This window comes from Entamoeba invadens, assembly GCF_000330505.1.
Source record: "Entamoeba invadens IP1 unplaced genomic scaffold scaff_1105074726509, whole genome shotgun sequence".
NCBI classification, from domain to species: Eukaryota; Evosea; order Mastigamoebida; family Endamoebidae; genus Entamoeba; species Entamoeba invadens.
In genome coordinates this window covers 17999-42428 of record NW_004191811.1, presented here as the reverse complement: position 1 = coordinate 42428, position 24430 = coordinate 17999, and the positions used below count along the sequence as shown (strand labels likewise).

The following is a 24430-nucleotide window of genomic DNA, read 5'->3' as shown; positions in this document are numbered from 1 at the left end:
CATCTTTATTTTTTCTTCGTTTTTTTTTCTCACAACAAAGGAATAACTTTTTTAACAATAACAATAACAAAAAGTTAAATTATGTTATAAATCAACATAGATTATAACTCGATAATTAAATGATAAATTCAACTGTTTGTTTTAATAAAAAGCATTAAAAACAAAGAATTTTAATTGTTATTCAGAACCAATTGAATAGTGGTGTAAATTGATTGTAAATTGTGCGTATGTTGAACATTTCGTTTATAAAACAAAAATAATGAGACAAGCCACCTTGTGTATTTCAAAGACTCTTATGCTTTAAAATTTAGGTAAACAAGAGATAGTTGAATGGTGCAACCAAAAAAACCAATCGAAAAAAATTGTGCAACTTTAGAAATAGTTTAGTTATAGTTTAGTTATGGTATTTTAATTTGAGTATTAGTTTTAAAGAAAATTCATTGTGTTTTCTTGTTTTGTTTTTAAAAAACATATAACTGTTTTATTATATTTATACTTTAAACAAAGGTGCACTGACACGTCAAAGTTGCATGGTTTTAAGAATGACTTTACATCAACATTTTTTTGGTAAAGGAAATCAATTTTTATTTTTTTGTTTCTTGAAATAAGAGAACTTTTTTATTTAATCAACCAAAAAAATATATACCTTCACTGCCTTTTTTAACAAAAATAATTTTGTACCCACACTTTTACCCAGAACAAATCGTGTAACTAGGTAACACACAAACAGTAATTTACTACAATTTTTGCAAACAAGTTTTGTGTTATTTTATTTTTAATAATAAACTTGCAAAAACAAACTTTAATCGATTAAAAAGCACGAGACTCAAAAACGCGTATAAAAAAATAAAATTGAAAATTTTGGTCCCTGTTTTTGTTTAGATAAAATGTGTAAAAAATATTTTTAGATTTTTTTGTGTTTTTTAATTTATAAACTAACAATTCTATTGCAAACCCATTCTGCCGCACAAATCAACGAAAAATATAATAATAAGTTTGTCTTGCTGCTCTGATGTTGTCACAGTCATAATAAAGATTATTCTACTCATTACTAGTGTCTGAAAAAAGGTTCGATCATATTTCAGACCTAAAGTTAAAATCGCATTATAATAGTCGTAAAAACTCGTGGCCTGATCTCTTGCTGTAGTGTCGACTATGTGAAAACTGCTGAAAGATGCCTTTCCATATAACAGCAAATTTATATGTAATTTATTTTTAGAATTTTTCTCATTTTTATATTTATAGAAAAAACACAATTTTTTGCCTCTAGTGCATTTTGCTTAAGAAAAAAAATGCTGATGGCAGGTTAATTAAAAATTAATATATAATAAAACACAAAAAATAAAAATTATAAACAAATTTTACGTCTTACTTATTTTTAGGGATGAAGTAAAATGGTGAAATAATTTTACTGAAAATTTATGTTTTAGTAAATTATTTGGTGAAATCGTTTCACCAAATAGAACTATTCAAGTTCTAGAATTTTGGTTTTGTTTATAAAAAATAATTTAATATATATCATTTTAATGTTTTTGGTTAAAACAATTTATGCATTTTGAAAAAAAAATTAAAAATTCAATAATGATTTTTTTACAATCATTGCAATAAACGGCAATATTCAACTTATTGTAAATATTTATTACTTATCATATATAAAAAACAATTTACACAAAACATGTTTTAATAAATACTTAAACGATAACAACACCATATTTAATAAAAAAGGTACAAATCAAAAACATATTATTTAAAAATCTAAAATAAACTGTTTTTCAAAAGTCGGTACCGAAAGGACCCGACTTTTTGAAGTAAATGATTCCAAATATTTTTCATTTTGTTTGACATCGTTTTTTTGCTTATTTTTTTCCCTCTTATTTTTTAAAAAACAAACTTGACTGAACCTTGAATTTAGACCAAGCTAAAAAATTAAATAAAAAATAACAAGGAAAATATCAAATAACTTACTTCTTCAAAAATTTTGCTTGACCATATGGTTGTTTTTGCCGTGAGTAAAACCGACTTTTTCTCTTTTCAAAAGAAAATGTTAATGATCCAACAAATAATAAAAATCTTTCAATTTCATTAACACTTACAACACAAAGAAAAGATTATTGAAAATAAAAATAACCATTTAATATGTGTAGTGTTTCAAAGTTTGTTTTTTTAAAGAGACAACCATAAAATAACAACAAGTTAGAACGATTTATTGTGTATTTTGAAGTGGGGGAGAGTCGTAATGTGAGAGGTAAAATACGGTTATCTCACCCATTCAAACTACTCGTCCATTACCAAAAGGCAAAAATGCCGATTTTTTGAGAATCTCAACAGTGAAAAAGACTGAATAACAGTCTCAGAAAATCGGACAAGTTTGTTCTAATTTTTTGTTAAAATCCCGAAATTTTAATTGAAATTTATAACTGTATTGGTTTTGAGGGTTAAAAAGTCGGTACTGTTTTTTCTTTTTTTCAAATGGAAATTATAAATGAAAACAACAAAAAAACTTTAAAAAACGGGAATTTATTATAAAAGGGTTTCCACGAATAATTGGTAAAGTACCGACTTTTGGCATACAGTTTATATTAAAAAATATAATAGACCAAAGGCTAATATTATATGTTCAACATTATTTATGTAGTAATAGATATCTTAAATATCAAAACCTTATATTAAATGCAACAAACATATCGACTAGATTTAAATAAAATGAATAAATAATGATTAGAAGTTAATGTTATATCCCGAATATAAGTAGTATTCTATTAGTTCATTTCCAAAAAACATAAATTTTATTTAGTTTATATTCAATTGTTTTGTTATTTTAAGTTTAATCTTTTTATTTTGTTTGTGTTTTGTTTTTTCTTAAGACGATTAGATCTTATTCACTTTGTAACAATTAATTAGACATCTATTTAATTTAATATGATAACCCCATGATCATTTAATATTCCCGTTATTTTAAGTAAATTATTCGAATTATAATAACAAAAACAGTTCATTTATTGTTAAGGTTCCGTCCCGGTCTCATCGCCATCAAGTTGACCTGATGTATATATTGTTTCTCCATCATAACGATCATCTTCAAATAAATGAGACCGATTTTCTGCTTCTTCTAATGCTAATATTTGAGCTTGTTGTCTTCTTCGTTACTCTGTTGCTGTCTCTGTGCTTTTTTCTTCTTTCATCAATTTTATTCACAAAATTTGCTAAAATATTTATATAATTTGTCTGATCTACATTGATAAGCGGGTTGATTCCAATATCCACGTTACAGAAACAACAACATAAAGTTATTAGATCATCGTATATTACAGTATCTTTGTTGTATTTCTCTCTGGCAAATGCATAAACAGTTTTGAGACGTCCAAAGTAACGTTCAACCAGACATCTGTTTTCAAAAAGTGGAGACTCTGTTGGAACAAAACCATTGGGGATAAGCGACTGAATTCCTTTATAACCTTTGTCGCCAATGAGTTTAGTACCATTGAGCATGGTGTTAATATCATCAGAAGTTTTTTTAACAATCTCATGTCATGAGAAGCACCTGGTTCTCTTTCTGAAACAAAACATGCAGTCCCAGTAACAGAGTTAACAACAACTTCAATTTTAATACAATACGTCTTGTTCTTATTACTGTAGAACGACATCTTAGAAGAAAAACTTCCACTTGGAGCGTTAATTGGTGTTATTGTACAATCAACAATATCACTCACATTTGTTCCTTGTAAATTTTCATTATTAAATATAATAAACGAATCTTTCATGACAACTTTAAACAGCTTAGCACTTTCATTCACTTCCCTAACAATTTGTTCGTTTGTTTTTACTTAATGAATGCAAAGATTTCTAATTAGTACAATTTTGTTGTAACAAAAAATAGATAAAGCAACAACAATCTGTCATTTGGATTGTAGAAAAAACTTTTCCTACCTCTTCTTGCAGTATAGATATCACTAACGACTGGTCTGATAGCGAGAAATACTAAAGGATTCAAACCCAAAAATCTGAACAACGAGTCAAACCCTCCATGTGTATCTACCATGTACTCAAAGAAAAATCTTTGATGTTCAGAATGCTGTTGAATGGGTTGTTGGATAGCTTCTTGTGTTTTCTGATTTAATCGTTCGATTTCGGTTTCTACAATTCTACTCTGACTATTTCTCGGAGAACGTCGAGATGATGGTAACGACATTGTATTTAATTGTGAATAAAAAGTATTTATGTTTTCTTTAAATTATCTATAAAATCGAAAAAATAAACAATACGTGGATGTTTAAAATATGTGTTTATTTTATATATTTTAGAACCAATACGTATTTATTTATTTTTAGATAAATTGATTTTCAATTGATTTTATTTGATTTTTCGGCGTTTTATTAGCTGTGTTTTGATCACAAACAGTATGACTTACTATTTTACATAAAATAATGTTATATATTATTATTTTTAATTATTAGTTTATAGTTTATTATTAAAGAAATAATTCATATCACTTAGCCTTTGGTCTAATATAAAATAAATTGAGAAATGCTCATAATTAATTCAAATTATTTTTAATGGCAACAAATATCGAAATATCATTTGTACAACATCTAACCGTGTTTTGGATTAATTAACTCTAACATTATTTGTAACCATCTGTTTATTTTGTTTTGAAAAATGCTCTTCAATATACTTATTAAAATTTGAGACATTATATTTCAAAACAAAACAAAACAAATGTAATAAATTATTTTTAAATTTAAATTGTTATATTTTTGATAATTAAAATATGATAATTATGATTATATTATTACGATTTTATCTATCAGACATATTATTTAAATAATAACAACTTTAATTTGTGACTTATTATGTCAAGTAACATTGTTTTGAAATATTTTTTGAAAATTTATGACATAAAACGCATATTTTTACAAGACAATATTTCTTTTATTATTTGGAAATAATGTTTATTTGAAATAAGTACAAAAACAGTAATTAAATAGCACTTACATATAATCTATGATTCTTTTCATTTCAACGATTGATAAGAATAGTCGTTAATTTTAAAACGATATACGGTAGTAAATGATAATCAATGATTTTAAACAAAAAGTGCCAATCGTTTTAGTAATGTGCGTCATATAATAATATAAATTTGTTTGTCGAATCTAAAATAAAATTTTGTTATTTTTATGTTGTTTTCACTTATATTAACGTATCAACTTACGATGAAATACAAATATTTTTTCATTAAACATGTTTATATTTATTAAAAAACAACAAAAGTAACATTTGAATTGTTTTTTTTTCAAAAAAAATAATTTAATGATATTGGTTATTGTTGGATTTTTTTGTTCTTTTTTGTTTTTTTATTCATTTTTTTAACATCAATTGCAATAATGATTAAATGTTGGCAGAAATCGAAAAACTTTATAATTAAATTAAAATTGATGAAAATGCAAAATGTTATACCTTTTCATTTTTAATTAAAACGTTTTTTAAAATATAGGGATCTTTAAGATCGTAAATTGGATAAATATTTTACCAATTTTTTTCTCTTTTTTGGTAAACAGGTAAAATGGATTTTACTTCATCCCTACTTATTTTTTCAAATATATGATCATAACAACATTATAATTACATTAAATCATTTCAAACCAAATAATATTTATTGTATAATTTAAATTGTTAAATAATTATTGTTTACAAATTTACATAAACATTTGAAATTCAATTTGAATTTAGCAATCAACTTAATTTATTTTTTTGTGTAAAAACGAAAGATCTTTATTTATTCAATCTTATAAACTACCCGTTTCGATTTGCTTTTTTTAAAAATAAAAATATCATATTTTATTAATAGTTAACTATATTTGCTGTTCATTACAAATTATTAAAAATTTAATTGTTATTTAAAATTCATATTAGTAAATTTGTCTATAATTTACAAAATTGAAATGGAATTATTTGAAAAATATTCAAACCTTTTCATATTTTGATTTTAATTAAAATTCTAACAGTATTAAACGAATATTATTAAGAGTTTGAAAAGTTGATTGGTCAAAAAATCAAATGACAAATTTAACTATCATTTGGTCTATATTTTATAATAAACTGACAAATATCGTATAATTATAAAAATAATTATTAATTACTGGTTATTTATATTTTTTTATTAATAAACTCAGTTAAAAACACATAATTATTAATATATAATTTCATATAAACAAACAACAATAAAGAAACACATATACTCCATTTATTCAAAAATAATTAACATTATTATTGGCCATTATTTTGTGTAGTTTTTTTAAAACCGTCTCAAATTGTAAAACAATTAATGTTACAATTTTGAATAAAAATTAATTTAGCGATGTATTACTATATAAGTGATTTTTAAGATTCATTAAATCATTCAATGTTCTTCATCTTCTTTGTAGCTGCTTTGAGTGAAACTCTTTATTACAACGTAAAGAAAGAATCGAGCGATGTCATTACATATGAGAGATATGATGTTGATACATGTTACATGACTAAGAATGCCGAGTACTTCAAAATAACTGTAGCTTCCAATGTTTACACTCGAAGCTATTTCAATGACGCTGATTGTAAAACTGCTGGCACCACTGATGTAGAAACTATTGACTTTACTGCCACAACTGCTACCTGGATGAAAACCGTTGATGCCAAATACACAAAAGAAGTCGCCTTTACTGCTGAGACCAAGAGTGGCTGCCCAAATAAAGACAAAAAGATGACTGGTGTTTACAACAATGATGTCTGCTATAAAGTCGGTACTGCATACAAAAGGCTGTTATTCTCGAAGACGCCGGTGTTAAGAAGTGGGTTCTCGCTGATTATAAAGATGCTGAATGCACCGATCAGACTTCTGCTACAACCAAAATTGAGTGCAACAAGTGCGCTACCGACGTTTATACTGCTTGCTATGAATCACAAGTTCCAGTCGTTCCAGATTCATCTGCTCTCACATTCGTCTTATTGGCGTTGACTTTCTTTGCCTTACTTTACTAAGTGAATTTGGCAAGTATTATTTTTGTGTTATTTACACTTAAATTTGTTTAATGTTATTTATAATATTATACCTATTTTTTATAATTTTTGAAAATAAATAATACTATTCAAAAAACGTTTTTATTAAATTTAATAACCAAAAAGAAATTGTCGTTTTAATTTATTTAATATAAACTAAAAAAATCTGTAATAATAGCATTTTTATTTTCAATGTCATTTTTCGATAATTTTGGTAATTATTGTTTTTTTGAAAAAAAAGATTTTTTTTACTTTGTTTTTTACCCACCCCCAAATATTTTTTATTCAACGATAATTATTTTTAAGTGAAATTGAACCACCCCGAAAGTGTATAAAAAATTTGGTAATATAAAACATTATTTGGCAAATTATTTTGATAAAACAAAAAATATAATTCTATCTATTAAATGAATCGAATTCCAACTGTTTTTAAAAAACAAATTTTTAAATATATCAATGTGCAAAGCTTACAAAAAAGGCATTTATAATAGAAAAGTGACAACCTTTTTTAAAATGTCTTTGATTGATGTCATTAAGTTGTCTGATAAAGTCGACAAAAAAACAAATTACCAACTTTTAGTTATTAAAAAAGGAAGACCAAACAAAGTCACATTAAATCACATTAAATTAATTCACCAAAAAATTCTCAAACATCCAAGGATAAGCCATTTTAATCTTTAACAGTTGTTTTCTCTTCCGAAGACAACTATAGACATTGTTTTAGGTTTTTTGGGCTTTTTAAAAATAAAAAACCAGATTTAAATGACAGTTCAGATAAAAAGGTAACTAAGTTTCCATAAAAATAAGTACGAAGGAAAACATTAAAACGGACCAATTATGTGTTTATTTCGAAAGAAAAGCATATTTTCTGTTAATTTCGATGGCTTTTTTATGGAGAAAGGGGGAAAGTGCAAAGAAGCGAAATGAAAATTTATTCAATAAAAATCGTCATTTATACACAAATGATCTTTCAAAAAACAGGAATTGTTCCATTCTAGTCCAAAATATCCCGTTTTATAAGTAAAAACATTTTAATGTTAAATTTTAAAATGTATTAGTTTTTATTTAAAATATAAAACTATAAAAATATGCAATATATTGGTAAATTAATCAAATATTTTTTTTATTTATTTTTTTAAAAAAAAACTTTCTAAATTATTTTGTTGACAATATGCTAAAACTAAAAATGAACTGTCATGTATTAAAGATTGCCACGAAGTTGTTTAAAAACTGGATCTTGGCCGACCCTGTTGTTCATGAAAATTCGAAGGGTTAATGAATAATACTAATTTACTAAAAAATATTTACAAATGGTTTTTTCAATATTGTTAAATGGTGAAATATGATAAAAATTCTCTGTGTGTTCATGGTTTATAATTAACAATAAACATTTTTTAATATTAACATATAAAAAACTTATAGGGTAATTGTTTGTTGTTTTTTTTGAATACAGATAGGCAACTAATTTGTCTACAGAAACTAATTAGTCTTGTTGAACCTATTAGCATCCAAATTACCCATTTTTAAGTCACGATTTCCCCAATGTTTTATTTAGTACCATTTTTAATTTCGTAATTTGTCTACTTTTCTAATTATAAACCAAAAAACCGAAACTAAAAAACTTTTTATCTAAAACTTAAAAATTAATTTATGAAATACGTTTTACCAACAACGTCGGTATGTTGTTGGTAATAAGTGCATCAACTGTTTGTTTTGTTAAGATTTTTAATGGCAATACACACAAGTGTTTATAAACCATTTTAAATGGGGATGACTTTTTACATTATTACCTTTATGAATTGTCATTATTTTTATTTAAAATTATATGCAAATTAAAATTAAAAAAATAAAGTAAATATTTGGTCCCAATTTCAAATAATGAAGTATAGTCACTTTTGAGTCAGTGGAAACCAAGTGAGACGGAGCATTGAAATAAAGGCTCATGACGTCGCACTCAAACAATTGGTTTGTGCACCAATTTCATACACTTTCCACGTCCTCCCTTGGCGCCGATTTTACAGACTCCCCATAGACAGGGAAACTATATTCTCACAATACGGACAAGGAAAGTGGCGATATTGGGACGCACAAACAGTGTTTGAAAAGTGGACTTCCTTTAAAAATCAACATTGTCAAATATTATTGGTCAAGGTGGTCATGGGAAACATATTAAAATGTACAGTCTTTGTACATTTTTAATATGTTTTTAACTTCTTTTTTATTATTTCATTATTGTTCACTATTGTTTTTTATTGCCATATATTGATTCTTCAAAAAAATTGTCAATTGTATAATCAATCAAATCAATGACTGGTAATATTTTCATCGTGTTTTTGAGTGTGATGTTTTTATTTATTTTTAATCCACCACACTGTAACGTTTTGTTTTATTTGATAAATAACGTGTAACTATAAAAAACAAAGTCAATTTCATAGACCACAGTCGAAGTTAATGTTTTACAAAAATTATTTGAAATTAAAAAACAAAATTCGATTAATCTGATATATATTTGAGTATAATAAAATTTAATAAATTTTACCATTTTTAAGTGTAGACAAATTAGTTCCCACAAAAAATTATTCTCCATACTTTATATAAAAAAAGTCTTTACATTTATAAATACTTTATTTTTAGAGTAAATACTCATTAAAAAACATCACACATTTAAAAAACCACAATATTTTAATCAAAAAATTTGGTTTTTAAAAATTAAAATTCAAATTTAAACTGAAATTATAATAAATTAATGACTCACCTTGAGAACATATTTCTTAAAAATGTTGTGTTGTACCTCGAAACTTTGGAAGATATAACTAACTTTATTTTAATAAACAAATCGTGTTATTCTGTAATCCAAACCATGTTCATCAATACATACAATCTGTCTCTCCACTCATCTATTGATGACATTCTTTTCTTTTTTCCAAAATTAGAGACTTTATATTTCTGTGCTGTTTCAACGCGTCTGAGAAAGGTGTCGAGTAACGACATTCCTCTCATCGAAGTGAATGCAAAACAACTTTCATCCAAATTTTCTCAGACCTTAAAAACAAAATGGTTTCCTCCCAAAGTTCGTAAGTTGCGCATTTTGTGGAATGAAATTGATACTGTAGCGAAGAACAAAGACAATTTCGAACAACTTCAATTTTTATTTATAGACTACACGATGACTACAAAGGAAGAACATTTGCTGTTTGAAGTGTTGCAAATCAAAACATTAAAAAAGGTGTATTTAATATTTACTACAATGACTCTTCAATTTATAAATGAATTTAACTTCTCTGAACGAAAAGAAGTGGAATTTACACTTGTTGTGTTGTTTTCAAGTTACACTTATGAAGTCCTTGAAGTTGACGCACTCAATAAGATGCCTAATAACGTCAAAGTGTTTACCAACTTTATATCTAAAGAAACAAATTCTCTCGAGTTTCTGCCAGCACTTTCATGCATTCTTAACAGTTATCCTGTTAACCAAAATGATGAAAATAAGTCGATTACAGTGACCTCAGATGTCAGTGGAAAGGAAGATTTAATTTATGAAACAATGGAAATGGGCATTTTAACTACTTTGGATATTATGGATCCAAAAACTCTACCAAAGTGGGACGTGACATTAAACGCATACATCCAACCAAATCAAAGAGAAAAACTCCAAGCAACTTTTAACTTCCAAAATCAAATCAATTTCGATTTCATTGAGGCGGTCACTCTGTTTAATATCAACGCAAAAGAAGTGGTGTTACCACGTCTTTTAAAGAAAATTTCAATTCTCGATTGTACTGGCAAAATTAATATGAAAAACTGTCGAGCGGAAAGTATTACTTTAAGAAATTTCAATGGAAAAAGTCTTGAAATTTCAGACGAAAAATTGACAAATTTTAAGTGCGACAATTCAATTGGAAAAGTTCTGTTCAAACACAATGGCGTGAAATATAAAGGAAAGTTCGTTGCAAATTTGTCAAAATACACCGTTTTTTCTGTTGCAAACGGGTTCCATGCATGTGATATTTTAATAGAAAACGATGGGAAGATAGTCGATAAAATTACATGTACGAGATGTTGGTACACAAATACAGAAACAATCAACAGTTTTAGAGTTGACAATATTACAAATGGGTTCGACCTTTCAAACGAAAAAATTGATCAAATGCAATTGTTTTTAAATCCAGCACAACATATATTTACAAACAAAGTGAAATTTGGAAACATCAAAAAAGTTGATTTGATGGGAGGAAATATCGATACCGTGGAGTTGGGAGTGGTCGGCAAAATCAATTTGGTGGGGTGTAAAATCGAAAATCTGGTCATGAAAAGTGCAAAATCATTCACATTTAAAAATTCATTTTTCGAAAATGTCAAAGCCGAAAAAATCAGCAAAATAAATGGAACAAAAAAGAACATAAAAAATCTTAAAATTAAAAAGTAATTTTGAATTTTGTTGTTTTTTAATCTATTTTTTTGTTCATTTTAATTTTACATTAATTTAAATTGTTAAAACATGATTAAGAGTGTTATAAATTACTGTTTCATCAATCACTTAACATTTATCATTACATTTTAATTGTTTTTTAATAATATTTATTTAACTTAAATGAATATCATTATATTTTATCATATTATTATTATAATAAAGAAAAATCAAACATCAAAGATATATCTAATTATTATTATACAAAAATTTTTATAATTATTAAAATGCATATTATATAATACAGAAATAAAATATTTTTTATTTGGTTATTAAATTACTTTTAATGCATCTAAGACTTTACTAATTGTTGGTCTTTCTTTATTTTCATGTTTCCAACATTTATCAATCAATTCGTACTGTTTGTCGCTCATCATTTCTTTCTTTGGCAATCGGTTTCTATTAATAACAAACTCTGCTATTTTCCATGGAAATTTGAACTCTGTTTTATCATATGCTTCGCACCACCCAAACGTTTCATACATAGTGACTCCAAATGAGAAGATATCCGCTCCTTTTGTATATTTTTCTTTGTTTAACACTTCCGGTGCCATATACACTGGTGTGCCAATACCCTTTGTGAATGTCATGTTGGTCATCATCAAATTGATGTTTCTTGATGATCCAAAATCTGTTAATTTTCCATTCACTTTTTCGTCGACATTCAAAGAAAATACCAACACGTTGTCCGGCTTGATGTCTCTGTGTAATATCCCATTTGTGTGTAGATATAATATTCCATTTGCGAGGTCTATCATGAATTTAACTCGAACAACGATTTGAGGTATTTCATTGATTTTAGTTTGATTGATCAAATCCTGTAAACTTCCATATTGTGCAAATTCGGTGACCATACATATCTTATTTGGTACGAAAACAGCACCATAAAAGTGGACAATATAGTCATTCCTAAACTTGTCCAACATCGATACTTCGTTCTCAAATTGTATCATCTGATTTTTAGCATCACTACCTTCTAAACTTTTCATCTTTTTAATTGCGACGACATTGCCTCTAAACGAGCCTTTGTACACTATGCCAAAAGAACCTTCGCCCAATTTCTTTTCTGTTATCAACTCATCATAATCCAATTTAGTCGAATTTTCAGTCGTTAATGTGATCTTTAAAGACACTGTTTTCGTTTCTCCTTTATCTAAATCTAGTGTGACTATCTTTATTTCGTCTGTCAATTTCATGGTACAATGTGGGGTTACAAATACTTCAAACTCACATGCTTCTCCTTTTTTTAAAGTGATCAATTGTGGTTCAGTTCGTATCGAATATTTATCACACCCAAATCGTGTTGTAAGTTGGACTTTTAATCTTCCTGTACTTTTGTTGCCAATGCAAATGAGTTCTCGACTCTCCTTGTCAACTGGGAGTAATTCACAATCTTCTGAAAATGTTAAACAACTTTTGTTTGATACAACAGAACCTTCTAATGTAAACATATTAATATTGGACTTTTTCATTGGAAAAACACAAATGTTACGCATTTTTGAGACTTCTTGGTGCTTTCTAAGTATCACCAATATTATTATTACAACCATTACAATACCAAGAATAGACAAAAACACTATGACCACTGGAAGAACTATTACAAGTCCATAATTTGTGTTGCTAAAACAATTATTTGTTACTTCATCTAATTTATAACTCTTCGAACAGGCTGAGCATTTGTTGTTTGATGCAGAAATACATTTTGGTATTTCTGTAAACGATGTGCATATATCATTTAGTAATACATTATTTTCAGTACAATTTGTACAATAATCTTGTGATGTGCAAGTTGTACATTTCTCGTTGCATGGTTTACAAAGGTTGTTTGATATATAAAATCCATTTTCACATTCATAACACCCACTTATTGTCTTATTTAAACAGTTGTTCAACTCACTTTGAATTGTACAATATTTGGTGTTATTAGTTGCTGTTCTGTAATAATTATCATTACATGAAATGCACGTTCCATCATTCGTACATGTTTTACAAGAAATGTCACATTTTTCACAGGTTCGACCATCAGTAGACCGCATAAATCCATCTTTGCAAACAACACACCCACTGTATGTTGCCATCACCAAATCACACTTTGAGAGTAAATCGTTAATTTCAATACAATCGCCTTTGTTGTTTGTGTATGAATATGCATCACATCCAGTACAATATGTTAAATTCTTACAATTAACGCATGGATATTCACATTTAATACACTTGTAGTCCTTAAGATAATATGTATCAGAGCAACGAATACATCCTTTCGTTGTCTTTTCAATGCAATTTGAACCGTTTTCATTTTTTAAAGTTGTTTTTGTTGTTTCATTTGTTTCTGATGAAGTGTTTGTTTCATTGTTGTGTAAACAATTTTCACTTTCAAGTATGAAATTTTCTTGACATTCAACACACTTTTTGTTATATACATTTTTACAATTAGGAAAATCATCTTGAATCACATTACATTTTATTTCTGTTTTGTAATTATTTTCTTCACATTTTACACAAGTATTATTAAAGGATGGGCAATTTATTACAGTTTGATTATAACATTCATTATTATTCCCAATATGACTTTTGCACCAAACACAAAAATCTCTATTTTGAGTGTCACAGTCGTTATTATTTAATTCACACCAACCATTATAAATATGATAATCATCAACACACTTGACACAGTAATTACCTTTTGATATTAAACAATTAGGATCTTTTGTACAGATGTTGTTTTGTGTTAGTATTGTTTCGTTTTCACATTCAAAATCCAACTCTTTTCCATCAATTAACGCACAAACCTTTCCACTCTCACATGGTATAATGTCATTTTTATTTGTATATGAACCTTCTTTTGTTGTATAACAATACGAATTTTGCGAAATTGAACACTCTTCTTCTTTGAGACCACAAACAGTGTCATTGACACATTGAAGGCATTCCATTGTATCATTTTTATTGAGTTGATATTTGCACTTTTCATTTTTGGTACAATTGTTTGATGATGTTAAAACAAAATTTGTGCACAAATCACACCCTTTAATTGCACCGTTCTTACAATTTTCATTCAATTGTTCACATTTTCCATTTAATAAAATTGAATCATGACATGAGTAACATGTCGAGTAAATTTGATTTGTGCAATTAACATCATTTTCTTTGAATGTGTTGGTTTGCTTATCATAATAAAACTTTTGGTAATCTTTGTTTGCAAAACATGATAATGAGTCACTTGTAAGTTCAAATGGTTCGAAACATTCGGTGCATTTTAAAGTAGCATTATCATAATACCCATTTTTACAATTTGGAATTAAATAAAATATATCAATACACGTTTTATCCCCATTCTTCACCTTTCCTTCTTCACATTTAAAACATTTGTTTCCATCTGTTACATAATCTTCATGACAATATAAACACTTTTTTTGAGTTTGTGAACACGACGCACAATGTGCAATTTCTTCACAAAGAATACAATTGTTGTTATTTAGATAAAGTCCATTTTCACATTTGTTACACACCCAATTTTGTTCGTCTCCAGTTGTATTGCAAGATGTACAATTTCCATTTAATGAACAACTTACACACTTGTTTTCTTTTGTTTTGAAGCCATCTTCACAAGAAGAACACATCCCAGTTTCTTTAAAACAATTGGTACACTCACTTTGACAACTCACACATTCGGAAGTGTTACCAGTCGAATATGTTTTTGGTGTACATGTAGTGCAACTACCTTCTGTTTTATTAAAACCATATCCAGCTTTACAATTAGTGCATTTGCCATTTGTCTTATCACATGTTGAACATGAAGAATCACACTTTTTACAAGTAGTTTTGCCTTTTTCGTCTTGGTAATTCATTTCTTCACAGTTTGTACATTTTGAGTCAAATGAATAAGTACTTTCTTGGCACATTTCACAACTAAAACTGTTGGAAATACCATATCCATCAAAACAAGCAGTACAATTTCCGTTTGTGGAATTACATTCACGACATACTGAATTGCAGGTTTGACAAGACGAAGAACCTTTAAGTGAAAATTCCAAGTTTTTACAATTTGTACAAGTTGATGATTTATCATTTGAATAAGTACCTGCTGGACATGTATCACACAAGTTGGTTATAGAATTGGACTTTGTACCACCTAAACACATTTTGCAAACTCCTTCAGTTGCTACATACCCACTAACACATGTTGTACAATTTCCACTCGTCTTTTCACATCGGACTGCACATAATGTATCACATGGTAAACAAGTTGTTGATCCAGTTACGTTGGCAAAGTTGTAATCTCCACAAGTTTCACAGTTGTCTTTTCCATTACTATCTGTAAAAGTACCCAAAGGACATTTTTCACACTGATTATTAAAGCTGTAATAACCAGCTTGACATACAACACAACTATTTCCTGAAATACCCTTCCCACTATAACAAGAGGTGCAATGTCCATTTGTTTTGTCACATGTTTTACATATAGTGTCACAGTTATCACAGTATGTTTGTGCACCTAAAGAATATGTCATATCTCCACATGTAACACATGAACTCAAATTTGCAAAAGTACCAGCTGGGCATAATTTACAAACTTCGGCTTCGAGACCATATCCATTTACACATGTTATACAATTTCCATTCATTTGATTACACGTTGCACATTTATCACTGCAAGATAAACACTCCGAAGATTTTTCTAATGAATAAGTATTACTTGGACATTTTGAACATGAGGATGTTCCACCTATTGAATAATAAGAAGCTTGACATATTGTACATCCAGTACTCGGATAATATGCATATCCAGGTTTACACGTTTTACAATTTCCATTGGTTATATCACACGTGGCACACGTAGAATTGCATATTTTACACGCAGATGAACCACTTAAACTGTACTCTCCATCTTTACATGAAGAACAAGTAGATGAACCAGTTGATGAGTATGTACCAGCTGGGCACTTTGTACATATAGAAGATCCAGATGAAGCCGAATATTGACCACTTGGACACAGAGTGCAAGCAGATGAACCAGAAGATGAATATTTGCCAGCTGGACATGTTGAACATGATGGAGAACCGCTAGATGATGAAAATTTGCCTGCTGGGCATGAAGTACAAGTAAAAGATCCAGAAGTTGATGAGTAATAACCAGCTGGACATTTGGTACATGAAGATGCTCCAGATGACGAGTATGTACCAGCTAAGCACGTAGAACATGTTGTAGAACCAGTCGATGAAGAATAAGTACCAGTAGAACACGTTGAACATGAAGTTGAACCATAATTGGATGAATATTTTCCAGCGGGGCATGATGTACAGGAAGAAGATCCGGAAGTTGATGAATATGTACCAACAGAACACGAAGTGCATGAAGATGAACCACTAGAAGAATATTTACCAACTGAACATATTGAACATGACGTTGAACCACTCGATGAATAATAACCAGCTGGACATTTGGTACATGAAGATGCTCCAGATGACGAGTATGTACCTGCTGGACAAATGGGGCAACTCGAAACAGATGAATTTGCGTAATATCCTGGTTTACATGGAACACAGTTGTACGATCCTACAACTGCAGCCTCACCCCAATTACACGGAGTACACAAAGTAATATCATTACCACCGTGTGAATAGGTCCCAACAGGACATACACGACAAGAACCACCGTATTCATACTGCCCCCCTCCACAATACATCGAACAAGAAAAGGTAAATAAACAGCATAAAAACAAGAACTTGATAATAAACGAATCACTCATAAATTATCTGATTTTTATAAATGTTTTAATAATTTAGATGAGAAGCAAAAACACTGAATTATTTTATTGGTATAAAAATAATATGTTCAACTAAAAATCTTTTATTTTTTGAATCATTATAATTTCAACAATGTTTTTAAAATTAATACAGACACCAAAAATAACCAACAAATAATAAATTTATAGTAAATTATTGTTTTTTGTTTTTTATCATTTTTTTTAATTTTTATTGAAAAAATATAAAATGTTTTCCAGAAACCATTTTTTAGTTTCTTTGTTGATTTTTCATGTGTCTGTACATATAAATATGCAAAAAATGTGGTTGTCATGAGTATGTAACATCGTTTTTATAAATCAGTTTCAATAATTAAAATAGATTTTTTAACAAGTAAATTAATAGTAAACCGTTGATACTCTGGATATTTTTACAGTAAAGAGTGTTAACGTGATAGACCACTTTTATGTGGATGGCTTTGAAAATCTTACACATTTTTGTTGTAATTGATATAAAATTTGCCTAAGAGTTTAGAAAAAAATACTTTTTTTGGACCGAATTCATAAAAACCCGATTTTTTGAAAGTTAAAACAGAAAAAAACAAATTTTATTTTTAGTCAAAGTCATCTTTTACTTTTACCAATTAAACGAATTTGCCGCAAAAAAAACAATTTTGTTAAAAATTTTAAGACTAGAGTTTTTAATTAATTAACTTTAGTTTATTTAACTAATTGTATAAACTATATTTAATCAATAAAATTATTGAAATTGAAAAATTTATAAAATAACATATAATTTGTCATAAAATACAATGGCATAGTTTACTGTGGATAGGCTGAAAAGGTGTGGATGGTAAATATAGACAGACAATCTTCGTTTTTACATGTCAGATGTAATGAGTAACATGCCTTGTTTTTTTTAATGGTTTTTGTTGGTATTTGCCGTTTGTTATTGTTATAATTAATATGTGTTGTTATGATTTTTTAATAACATAAAAAATAACTTATTGTTACAATGTGGTAATTTGCCATTTAACTTTTTAACGTTTTTATAGTAAAAATTAAATTTTATTCAACTATGTTAATAGAATTTGTTTTGTGATTATTCTGTCATTTTTATGTTCATTAATAATGTACTATTGTAATATAATTTATTGTTATTGATTAATAGTTTATTTTAGACATAAAACCTTTGTCTTTAACATTTTCAACAAAACCTGAATAATATTTAGGATGTAAAACCCGTCTTTATACGTATAATTTGCGCCAACTAAAAGAACTTTATTTTACAAATTTCAATTCCCAAATATTATTATTAAAATAATAAACTAATGGAGTGTTTATATAAATTACAATACTATTAGTAAAATGTGATAATTAATGCATTTTTGAACCACGATTAACAAAAAATAATATTATTTAAATTTGATATTAAAAATAAATATTTTTAATACAAAAAACGGGAATTTTCCCAAATTATAATCACATAAATCACTTTTGAAATGTTTTTTCAATTTAAAAAACGAAAAAAAACAGTGTTACATGTATCAAATAAACGGGATAATACGATTAAACTTTGTTAGTTATTTAATTTGTTCATTTTGATCTATTCTTATTTTACCACTTCAAAAAAGGCTGAAAATAGCGTTTTTTTCTTTCTATGAAATTATTGCAAATATTGGAAATACTCCTTATGGGGGTATTTATGTTTGTGTATCATTTTTGTCCCATAAATGATTATAAATAACAATTATTAATTTTAAAAATCATAACATATGGTTTAAAACGGATATTTGGGTTTTTTCGACAAAAAAATAAGAGGCTATCCACACAAAATATTCCAATCCACAGGGATTCACCATTTCCGTGTGGATACGCCCTATCACGTTAATACTCTTAAGTGGTTGCCGAAATAATAAAAATAAAAAAACCATTAATATATAAAACTATAAACCCCTTAAATATTTATTTTATTAAAAATTGAACCTGGTCATTATAATATAAATAATATGAAGTCGGGATATGCATTTAAAAAAATAAAAATGGATGTGTTCATTGGGCATTGATTATCATAATAATTTAATTTTACATGTTAACAATTTTGTAAGCTAAAAAATAATCAAATGATAATTATTGATATTTAGACATTTTGTAATATCACATCATATTTAAAATGTGATTCTTTGTTATAATGTTCGAATAAATTAAATCATCAAAGGTAATTATTGTTTTTATTATCTCATAAACATATAATTTAATTGTTAATTTTGTTTTTTGGTATTATACATACTTGAAAATCATTTAAGTGTTTTTTGTGTATTTTTTTATAATATATACTCAAAACAACTAAAAGTTTAATAAGTTAATATTTTTTAAAATTTTTGGTACAAGAAAGTTTTGGTTATAAGATATTTGTATATACAATTTGTTTATTTTTGATAATTTTCTTTCTTCAGTTTGTAATAACGAAGTTACATATAACAAAACAATATTATAAAATAATTTATAAATACTGAAATATACCAGATGCTTTGGTAAGCAATAATTTTAATTATGTATATGTTTGAATAATAATTAAACCAGTAGTATTAAAGTAAAAAAATAGATAAAACGCACAAAAAACTTTTAATAAACCATCATATCTGTATTTTATTCTGAATCATCTGTAGAGTCGTCTGATGAATCAGAAATTAATAAACCAGATGAAGTGAAACTTTTCACTTTCCCTTGTTTAATAGCCTGATAAAACTCGTTAAAGTCTATTTTTCCATTTGCGTCCTGGTCAATAAAAGTAAATGCCATCATTCTATTTTTCATTGTAGTGTCAATATCAGCGCTTTTTTGCATGAAATCGGAAAAGTCGGCATATGTCAAAAATCCATCATTATTCTTGTCACAAATATGAAATAAAATCGATACCAATTCCTTTAAACTGTCATAAGGAAATTGTGGCTCTTCTGGTAAAGATCTGAGTTAAATGGGCGTACCGATATAATGGGCGTACTCGTTTATTGGGCGTACCTGTTATATAAATAGTAATAATGATTATTTTACACAAATTATTTAACATTAATATATTACATTATTTAACTTTTATTATAATTTATCGAATATACAATCTAATATTAAGAATATCCTTTGATTCAAACAAATACGTTTCATTTATTTGACACACTTGTTGTATTATTTCTTATTTAAGTTGTTTAAAACAAATATATGGTTTTTTTATTTGTTTGCTTGTTAAATTAATATAATAATATTATATACATTTATTATATGCATACAAAAATAAATACATTTTAAAAACGTGCCTTTATATTGTCTTTTGATTGTTTTTACTACATTTAAAAATTGTTGTTGACCATCTATAAATTGTTTTTCTATATTGCACACATTTTAATACATTTGAAGAAATACATTAAAATAAAAGTATATTTTTGTTCATTCATATATCAATTAATAATGAAATTACAGTATTATTAAAATATCACATATAAATAATCGATTAAATATCTTTTGTTTTTCTTTTATGTTTTTCTTTTGCAATTTGTTGTATAACTGTTTTCTTTTTTCGTTTTAGACGACGTATTGGTTTATCTATTTTTTCATGAGAATTACTGTTATTTGGATCGGACACAATTGATGATAATGGGATTTCTTGCTGAATGTCGACCTCTAAGTCTGGACAACGTGATTGTGAAATTTCACATGATATTCTTGACAATTCTTCTCTTGTTCTATCCGTTATACTTGACGTAAATTCTGTTTCTATTGTTTCCTCTAAATCCAACTGTTGTTCTTCTGATATTGAAATTATTTGAGATAAAAACACTTTGCTCATTTCAATTGAGTTAGCACTCGAACTTTTTCTTGATTCTTTGCAAGAAAAATAATAAGACATGTAGCTTATTGAAATTGCGTCAAGATAAGATAAATCCGTTAAAAACAATCCAGCTTTCATCTTATCATTAATTTCAGTTATTTTTCTTTTAAACTCTGTTATTGATTTTGGCACGTTCTTTGAATTGACACCATTAAGAAATAAAGTGTAGTTTTCAAATACAACGTTTTCAACTTCACGAAGAATGTGTGTCAAAATATAAATATTAAGATGAACACGGTCATATATATTACTTAATCCACTGTGGTAACTTTCACAATTATTATTGGTTCTGTCATTCAAATCAAACTGAGAAATGCGAGCAATTTGTTCGGGAGAAGAAATCCACTGACTTTTATAATAATCAATCACTCTTCTAAATTTGTCGGCGATATCTCCTTTAAGGCCATACTTTTCATCAAAAGCGAGATTTTCAAAACACCATTCAAAACAAGATTTCAATTTATCACTTGGTACAAACGGAAGTGCCATTAATCTTCTTGCCCAGAGATGTAAAAGAGGGTCATTATTGTACTGTGAAGACAACCCCTCTTGTGACATTCTTTTCCATACAGCTTGATTTATATGGAAAAAACAAATGTGGATATCACATCCAAAAACATTTTTGGCAGGGACAAATGCAGCTGGTTGACAATCAGATATAAATGTCAACCCATCTTTGGACTCACCATTAGGTCCATTAATAATAAAAGTTTTGATCGCTTCAAATGCTCTTTCAAAAGTTGCTTTTTTTTCGTTGGGCATCAATAAAAATGCTATTGCAAAACAATTTCCATTTATTAATGCATGAATTGTGTATAAACATTTTATTATTGAAGATGCTATTTTGTAAGTGCCATCACCAAAAAACGTGTAACTCAATTTGGCGATACGTTGTTGAAAAAATGAAGAAAAAATCAGAACGCGCTCTTCGTCTGGTTGTGTTATTTTTGAATCAAAAAAGAGAAACGAGTTATTTGTTTCTTCTATTGAAATACCTCTCTTTGTCACCGAAAGATGATTCGGTAAAACAAACGAATCAAAAGATAAAGGCAACACGTCCAATACACATTTTTGCATTCTCTTAATGAAACTCAAGTATTTTTGTATTCTTCCTTTTTCGTCACGAATGAAATTTTTGTCATTTAAAACGAGTATAAGAATTGTTTTTGCTTTTAATATTAAATGTTTCTCGACTGTTCTGACACATATAGCATGATTGTTTATATCTGCAAACAACTTGTTGTGATCAAAAGAACATGTGTGTTTTCCAGTCTTTTTGAATTCTCCATTTTCAAAGAAAACCACTTTTGCGGAACAACCTCTTGTATTTGCCGAACAAATGTAAACATTGGTTATTGATGGGTTTTTCCTTTTGCTTTTTTCATCCTTGGAAAAGTGTTTGTAACAAAAACATTCAAGGCACATAAAGTCGTAATTGGTTGTACCAGGACGTACAGTACGATAATTTGTAAAAAACATAGGTACCATATTCATTTCTTATTTTTGTTGATTATCTAGATTTCTATTTAAATGGGTTGTTGATCGAATATTGTTTCTTAAATGTTCTAAAAACATGTAAATATGAACGTTAACAAATTTTAAAAAAGTTGATTTCGAGTGGTTTTTCATCAAATATCGAGTACGCCCGTTGATTATTTTTAAGGGAGTTATCTAATTTAGTTTAAATAATTATAAATATTAAATAAATATTTTCGATAATTAATAAATATGTAAAGATTAAAAATATATAAAAATTAACACGTTTGGATTTATTTTTTGCTTAATTTTTATCATAATAAACATTAAAGTGTCAAAATGATTGATAGTTATAATATAATAAAACAATACATACAACATAAAAATTTATTTGTGATTATAAATTAAACTAATTTTAATTACATAATTAGATAAATAATAATAAATAATTTAACTAATTATAAAACTCTAGCGCATATTGTTTTTTGTTGATATAAATTTATTACATATTTTTAACCCATACTATTGATACAATTTATATCAAAAATATAAAAATAAGGTATTTACTATTAGGTTGTGGTTGTTCATATAATACTCTTATAGTCCATCGTCTTTTTGAACTCCAAATTCTTTAATATTTTTTTTAAATGTTATAAATTCATTATTATAAATTTGTCAATATTTTTTTGATGTCTTTAAATTGATTTTTAATGTGTTAATTATTATTATTTAAAACTCATATTTTCATTCAAATATTAAAAAAAATAAATTTGTCTTTTTATACTTAAACAAAATTTAAATTTATTTGTAAAATATGACAATTAATAATTAATAATACAACAAGTGTGTCAAATAAATGAAACGTATTTGTTTGAATCAAAGGATATTCTTAATATTAGATTGTATATTCGATAAATTATAATAAAAGTTAAATAATGTAATATATTAATGTTAAATAATTTGTGTAAAATAATCATTATTACTATTTAAATAACGAGTACGCCCAATAAACGAGTACGCCCATTATATCGGTACGCTCACCAGTTTTATACCCTGGTAAATAGTTGTATAATTTTTGGAACTCGGATTAGTTCAATTGATAGTCTCTTGCATTGAATAAACCTTCGCCATCAATCTTGCGTAAGATATATTTACATACAGTGTTTATGTGATAATCATCTGTTGTGATGTTAAAAAGTTTCTTCATCCCTTTACAGAACTCTTTGATATCTATGTATCCATTGTTATCGGTATCCATATTTTCAAACAATTCTTTAGCTTTGCCTTTTAGTCCCATTTTTATTTAATTTGTTTAATATAATAGTTTTTTGTTTAAATTGGTTTTCAATGTGTATTTTAACATTATCAATCGTTGTTGTTTTTGTAATAGTGTTTTTGTTAGCAAATGAAAATTATATTTATAATTAAATAACAACACACTTTATATTAAATCAGAAGTGTGTAATTGTGATAAATCTTATTAATAATAAAAATTGTTTTTTCAAATGAAAATGAATAATGTATATGTGTAGTTTTGAAATCTATTCACAGTGGTGTAGTTTTATATCGAATTTTTCAAAAATATACGTTTAAATTGAAAACAATTTAAAAATTCAACTAAAATAATGATATGATGGTGTGTTGTTTTTGAATTATCAAAAACATTTATTTTAAAATGTTTATTTATAAGCAATATTTTTTGCAATAATATCGAACATTCACTTCATTATGATAGTTTATATTATTACTTTGTTTACATACTAATCTTTTATATACTACAAAAAATTTAATTTATAGTAATAAACATTTCTTTTTTAACTTACTAAA

General features: G+C 26.9%; 4 protein-coding genes across 4 annotated transcripts; 2 read left to right on the top strand and 2 right to left on the bottom strand.

The window, feature by feature from the left end:
* Nucleotides 1–3305: 3305 nt before the first annotated feature.
* EIN_148590 (hypothetical protein) lies at nt 3306–4189 on the bottom strand (the record flags this gene model as incomplete). Its single annotated transcript, XM_004184835.1, has 2 exons — nt 3306–3823; nt 3919–4189. 2 exons carry the CDS (start codon nt 4187–4189, stop codon nt 3306–3308), a joined length of 789 nt encoding a protein of 262 aa, XP_004184883.1.
* A 2211-nt stretch (nt 4190–6400) lies between these two features.
* Nucleotides 6401–6991, top strand: EIN_148580 (hypothetical protein; the record flags this gene model as incomplete). Its single annotated transcript, XM_004184834.1, has 1 exon — nt 6401–6991. The coding sequence occupies one exon, from the start codon at nt 6401–6403 to the stop codon at nt 6989–6991; it is 591 nt and encodes a 196-aa protein (XP_004184882.1).
* Nucleotides 6992–9778: 2787 nt separating this feature from the next.
* EIN_148570 (hypothetical protein) lies at nt 9779–11458 on the top strand (the record flags this gene model as incomplete). The annotated part of the gene is made up of 1 exon (XM_004184833.1): nt 9779–11458. The coding sequence occupies one exon, from the start codon at nt 9779–9781 to the stop codon at nt 11456–11458; it is 1680 nt and encodes a 559-aa protein (XP_004184881.1).
* A 314-nt stretch (nt 11459–11772) lies between these two features.
* On the bottom strand, nt 11773–17250 carry EIN_148560 (protein serine/threonine kinase, putative; the record flags this gene model as incomplete). Its single annotated transcript, XM_004184832.1, has 1 exon — nt 11773–17250. One exon carries the CDS (start codon nt 17248–17250, stop codon nt 11773–11775), a length of 5478 nt encoding a protein of 1825 aa, XP_004184880.1.
* Nucleotides 17251–24430: the final 7180 nt, after the last annotated feature.